Source organism: Mustela lutreola, chromosome 3 (assembly GCF_030435805.1).
Source record: "Mustela lutreola isolate mMusLut2 chromosome 3, mMusLut2.pri, whole genome shotgun sequence".
Taxonomy (NCBI): domain Eukaryota; kingdom Metazoa; phylum Chordata; class Mammalia; order Carnivora; family Mustelidae; genus Mustela; species Mustela lutreola.
In genome coordinates this window covers 146,046,207-146,052,206 of record NC_081292.1, presented here as the reverse complement: position 1 = coordinate 146,052,206, position 6,000 = coordinate 146,046,207, and the positions used below count along the sequence as shown (strand labels likewise).

The 6,000-nt window shown below is 39.8% G+C and overlaps 1 protein-coding gene across 2 annotated transcripts in view; it reads right to left on the bottom strand.

Annotated features, from left to right (window-relative positions):
• Window positions 1-436: 436 nt before the first annotated feature.
• The window catches only part of ABCB11 (ATP binding cassette subfamily B member 11), a 97,266-nt gene continuing 91,702 nt past the window's right edge, over window positions 437-6,000 (bottom strand). For both annotated transcript variants that reach the window (XM_059167108.1, XM_059167109.1), the window contains 3 exons: window positions 5,792-5,998; window positions 3,696-3,842; window positions 437-2,852 (listed from right to left, as the gene is read on the bottom strand). In XM_059167108.1, coding sequence (XP_059023091.1) covers window positions 2,652-2,852; window positions 3,696-3,842; window positions 5,792-5,998 — 555 coding nt within the window. In that variant the 3' untranslated portion in view covers window positions 437-2,651. The remainder of the gene's footprint in view (window positions 2,853-3,695; window positions 3,843-5,791; window positions 5,999-6,000) is intronic.

Below are 6,000 nucleotides of genomic sequence, written 5' to 3'. Positions count from 1 at the left end.
CTCCAGTTACAGGAAATATCTTCAGACCACATAAAAATTTACTCCCTTCTAATCTTTCTTTCTAGAACTGCAATTAGCTAATTATTATACCTCCTGGGTTGTTCTTCTAAAATTTTTCTTTTTTTTCTTTCTACTTTTTGGCTCTATATTTTTGTCCCACTTTTAGGGAAATTTCCCCAATTATATCTTCCAATTCTTTTACTTTTTTTTTCTCCTGTAAAAATTAAATACTTGGGGTTATGGGATGAGTTTGATCATAGCATGAACCCATCCGAAAACACTAGAAATCACAGAAAGACTTGAGATAAATGTCAGATAGAACAGAGAAAGCAAGTACCCCTATTATCTGAGAAACATTAATAATGTAAAATTGCAGAAACCAAATCCTTTCCAGTAATATAAGACATGGGATAGATATGGAAACACTGGCGCTCCCTGGTGTTGTAAAATAAATTTGCAACTTTATTTATTTCTATATTTTTAAGGTTATAATCCTTTACCTTGTCACTGAGCCTCAAAAACAATTGCTTTCCCACATTATTTCAAACCCTCTGCTATCAACCTTTTCCCACTCATCAATAACTTTCAAGTACCTTATTTGAAAAATGACTCTTCCTCATTCATTTTTCACACCCCACACATTCCACTCCAGGAAACTGGCAACCTCCCAGCACAGAGCTTATGTTCTTCTTTGAAATGCACACTTAAACAAATGGGTTTTGGTTTTCTTTCTTCAGTATTACAGAATGAGCACATGCATACTGAAAATTTTAATTCCTTCTTGCAGGCATCTTCATTCTGCGATGTTATTGTCCCTGCCATTTTTCATGACTTAACTAGAGTGCTGATTTAACTAGACTGCTGTCCTCCACCCCCTCCCTCCCTGACTTGGCAACCATCAATTCTTCTGACCTAACTAATTAACTTACTAAACCACCTTTCTGGTTATTTACCAGGAAATATGGGACAGACACATAAATAATATACATCAATATACAGCAGCTCAGGCTTAATTTGTAGGCAAAATTTCACGTGTTGGGCATGGGAAGAGAAAAATGTGTACATCGAGTATATCTGGAAAGAGCTAGAGTAGGAAGACATCTTGATGGCAGGACAACTTGATAGGAACTGCTACTGAATTTTTCACTTCTGTTGACAAGACCTCTTTTTTGTTTTTGTGGTTTTTATTTTTTATTTTTTGGGGGTGTTCATTTTAATGAACTCTTGCTTTTATTTAAATAGATGGGAATATCTTCTCATCTCATTATGTAAATTTATTGCTATTCTTAATGTTTTCCAAACCTTTTCTTTGGCTCTGTTACCTCTAATATCCTTGTTCTGGGCATTCTATTGCTGTCATTTTGATTTTTGTGTTAAAATATTTCCTCAGTGTCTGGTGATTCTCAACAATCTATTCCCATGGAAGAGTGAGAACTGAAAAGCCAAGGGGTACGTGTTGCTGGCGTAGAGTAATCTGATTGGGGAGTTTCGTTGGAGGATCTCTGCCCCAATAGTCTCTTTTCTTGGATTAGCCAGTTTCCCCAGAGGGTACCCCTAAAAACTCCTGCCAGAAGAGGAGGGAGCTGGATTTTTTTTTCTGCTCATATATAGCTTCATATTCAATCCCTTTGTCTTCAGCTGTCCCTTCAAATGTGACTTGTGTTTCTAAGTGCAAATGAGCTTCCCCATCCATCCCCAATTCCTTTGCTAGAATTACAGAAGGGCAGCCATCCTGCTGCAGGAGGAGTGTGTACTTCTGCTTCCATACAGGGGCAACCAATGTGAAGGGTGGTGACAAGGATTAAAAACCTGGGTTAGAGTCTTTATCCCAGGCTGCTGTCCTTCATCTCTTCAAAGTCTATTCATGAGATGAAAACAGTGCATTTTACCTTGCTGCAGCTTCATATAGTATTATACAAAACAAAACAAAAAAGCCACACTGGTAGATTCTAGTGCAGTAAATGTTGACGTCATCACCCACCTACTACACCCTGAATCTATAAATCCACACTCCTAACTGGTAAGTCCCTGCAAATACTCGCTCCTTTCTTCCTCTCCTAGCCTGAGAGTATCCAGAGTATCAAAGCCCTCCTTTACCTATCCTCATTCTTAGAGATGAATGAATCTGCTTTCACTTGCAAGAAAACTTAAGTGAGGAAATAGTTGGTTGTCGGTCCTCCTGTTATTTTCACACAGGATCCTGGTCCAGCTTGATAAACCCTCACTGACTGCCTATTATAAGTGTAGTGGGCTCTGTGTAAACTGAAGTTTTAAAAATGCAAAGGATAGTGCTCTGGCCTTGAGGAATCCAAAGTCTGATTGGGGAGTTTCGTTGGAGGATCTCTGACTTCTTGTTAATTCCCATGTAGTTGGGACTGGCTTCTGCATGGAGAAAGCCACTGGGTAATGGCTGAGCACCTGCTTGACATTGGATTTTCACTCATGCTAACCCTAGTTTCTTTCATTTTCTATATACACATTTTTAAAACTAAGATATTATTGAAGGTCATTAGAAATTAACTTGGATCCCAACATATGACAATGTCTGTAAAAGTAAAATATAATCATTTCTCCTTAAAGAAAAAAAAAAAAAAAAACCCTGGCCCTCTTGTCATTGGTGCACGATCTGTACATGAAGTTCTTCGATCAGATCAGCTGATGGGGGCTCCTGTGGTGACGAGTTTATAATAGGCTCCTTTCTGGGCCATCAGTTCTTCATGGGTCCCCTTTTCAATCACTCTCCCCTGTGACATGACAGCAATGATATCTGAATTTTGGATGGTAGACAAGCGATGAGCGATGACAATGCAGGTCCGACCTTCTCTGGCTTTGTCCAGGGCGACCTGCACTGTCTGCAAAGAGAAGGTGGAAAGTGATGCAAAGACACATGTTTGTTGCCTGGCCCAACATCGCAAGAATTCTGCTGAACATTATGTGAGTAACATTGCAGTTCTCCGGAGTTAAACCCAAAGGCTTGACAGGTGGGAAAAGATGGCACATGTATTTGCTGACTGCAAGGCATCAATGATTTCAATTGCATTCACAGGCTGAGATGTTTCAGTGAAGCAAGAATGAAGCAAACTCGAGGTCACTGGAGTTTTAAAACACTTGATGGTCTCGTTGGCAAAAATGAAACCAAGGAAACCATGTAAGGTAGCAGTTAAGTGGTTGCTCTGGATACTGATCGTCATTGAGGGCATTTTAGTTCTCTCCAAATGAACCCTGATTTTTTAAGGAGTTCACTATAAATGGTAAATTTCATAATTTTGCTTTGCCCAGTTTCATTTGCTTTCATGCACACTGCACTTTGGACACCACCTCTTACTTTGTGTTGTACACTGTCTACCTGCTCTGCCATGTAACTTAGAAATTATAAAATATGAAGTGCCCAACTGATGACCTAGATTATTATATTTCACTTAAGAAAGCTAATTACTTACCCTTGGAAAAGTGTCACCTAGCTTAGGCAGTCTTAAAAACAATTCTTATTTTAAAATTCAAATGCCTTTTTTTTATTTGAAACAATCTCATTTTGCCTCACTTCCCCTCGACTACTGTCTTTTTGGTCCACCCGGTAGTGCCACTTATACCGTCAATGAATCAGAAAATTGAAAAGAGTGCCTTTTTATAAGGGCATATATTACAGCAAAAGACTCATTTATAATGATCTAAGACTTTAGAAAATCAATACATACCTTTTCGCTTTCTGTATCTAAGGCAGAAGTAGCTTCATCTAGCAGCAAGATTTTAGGATCTCGTACAATGGCCCGAGCAATAGCAATACGTTGTTTCTCTCCTCGAGATAGCTGAGACCCTTGGGCCCCAACATTAGTTTCGTATTTCTGGAAAAGGTATGGTAAGTTTGAGACCCAGAAGCAGTCATTGTTCCTATGCTGGATGGAGCCCACATCAATGACCTCACCTTGGATTTAAACAATTTTTTTAAAATTGGGAATAATAAATGAGTCCTTTTCTAAAGGATGTCAAGTCCATTTAGGGATATAAGAAAAATATGGGGTTTGTTGGGAAACTAGGGGATTTTATATCCCTTTCTCTGCATTTATTTTAGGTTTGTATTATCTTTTTTCTTTCTCCCTGTCTATGAGATCTCTGTGATTTAAGATTCCTGATTTCCAAACCCTTATCTGGAAGATCTTTCCAAGGTGGAATGATCCTACCAATGCAAGGGCCCTTTGAGAGATCTTTTGGTCCACCCTCTTACTGGGAAGGCATCATTCTGGATCTCGAGTTTATGTGCAAATCCCCACTCTGCTGCTTACTAACTCTGTGAGCATGAACACATTATTTCAATTTCTTTGAGCAGCCAACTTGTCTGTAAATGCAGACATTAATAACTAGTTCATATATTTGTTGTTTTAGGTGAAGTTATGAAGGAAGATCCCGAGCTAGATGCCTGGCATGGCTACATAAAAAATAGTTAACATTCATGGAATATTTACCACACATTGGGTATTGTGTTAACTAGTCCAGGCAGATGATCCTTTAACATTCACAGAAATAATTTTCTCCCTACTTTACAGATTACAGTTTTAGGCACAGACAGCTAAGAAGATTGTGTAAAGACAAACAAATACAAAACAGTGAAGGTGAACTCTAAATTCAGGTGTATCTTATTTCTGAGACTTTACCCTTGACCACTACTCTCCCTTTCCTTCCATAACAAGCATGTTTCCTCCCTGTCTCCCTCGCCTCCTGAAAAATGCTAACCAGCCCAGAGAGATTCCTGACAACCTGCTTTGTCCTAGTGGAGAAACAGTGCTCAATGAAGGGTATGATGGGTAAGTCTGTATGAGAAAGAGGCCATAAACCGCCTCTAAGCCACTGTCTCTCACAAAATGAGAACATGTTCAGCAAAGATTCGTGGAATAAATGAATCTCAAAGGAACACAGGAGCTTTGCTCTTCATTCAGAACACAACAACCAGTAATTTCCACATGCTTGTGGCTTAACGTTACCCAGGCTAGAGCCAGGCTAAGACTTAGGAGCCCTTGTGAAAAAGAACAAAGGGAAAAGCCCACCACAAGAGCACAAATTTTAGAAACATAATCACTTACAAAGAAAAGCAATTTTCCGGTGATATCTAAAAGAGCGGGAAAAGGTTAAAAGTTTGGTTCCTAAAATTTTGTTTCCATGTGTTAGTTTTCTTTGTGAGAAACCCCCACGAGGCTCTTGGTGGATGGAAGAATGCAGAGTCAGTATTGTACTAAGTTCAAACTTGGCTCTGGAAAAGTGAGAAGCATGAAGGCAGGTGCAACTCCCCGCACCATGCGCAGAAGATGCTGCCAAGTAATGCCATCATGACCATGACGATGACCATAATAATAGCAGCAGCTTTCTTTGGATGGCTATTATGTGTATTCTCCCATTTTAATGTTGTTTTGCCAATGGCAGAGTCTCAGAAAAGATAAGAAATTGTGCCACAGTTACCCAGCTAGGGAGTGGCAGAGTTTGAGTTCAAACCTCTGCCTGCTCCAAATCTCAGGATTGTTTCCCATCTTGCTCCTCGAAGGCTCAGTGTAGTTGTGCTGTATTTACAATAAGTTTCATGGCATCTTTTGCACTGGATAATATAATACTAAACACTAAACACTAAAAAGTAGGTTGATGAAGGACATTTTTTGCTTAAAAGACAGAGGCAATCCCAGGGCACCAGGAAATGATCCATGTTGCCTTTGACCCTCTCCTTGAGCCACAGTCTTAACACTTTTTAGGCCCTCTACCTCTACCCATCCCCATCTCCCACAAGGAAAGACTCTGACCTAGTCCTCACCTCTGGGAGTGACATGACAAAGTCATGGAGCTGTGCCTGCTTTGCGGCTTCTATGACTTTTTCCATGGGGATTTCTTTGGTGGTGTCCCCATACTTGATATTGTCCATGATGCTACAGGCAAACAACACTGGCTCCTGGGAAACAATCCCAATGTTCGATCGGAGAAACTGGACATTGACCCTTTTGCTGTCATGCCCATCTATCATCT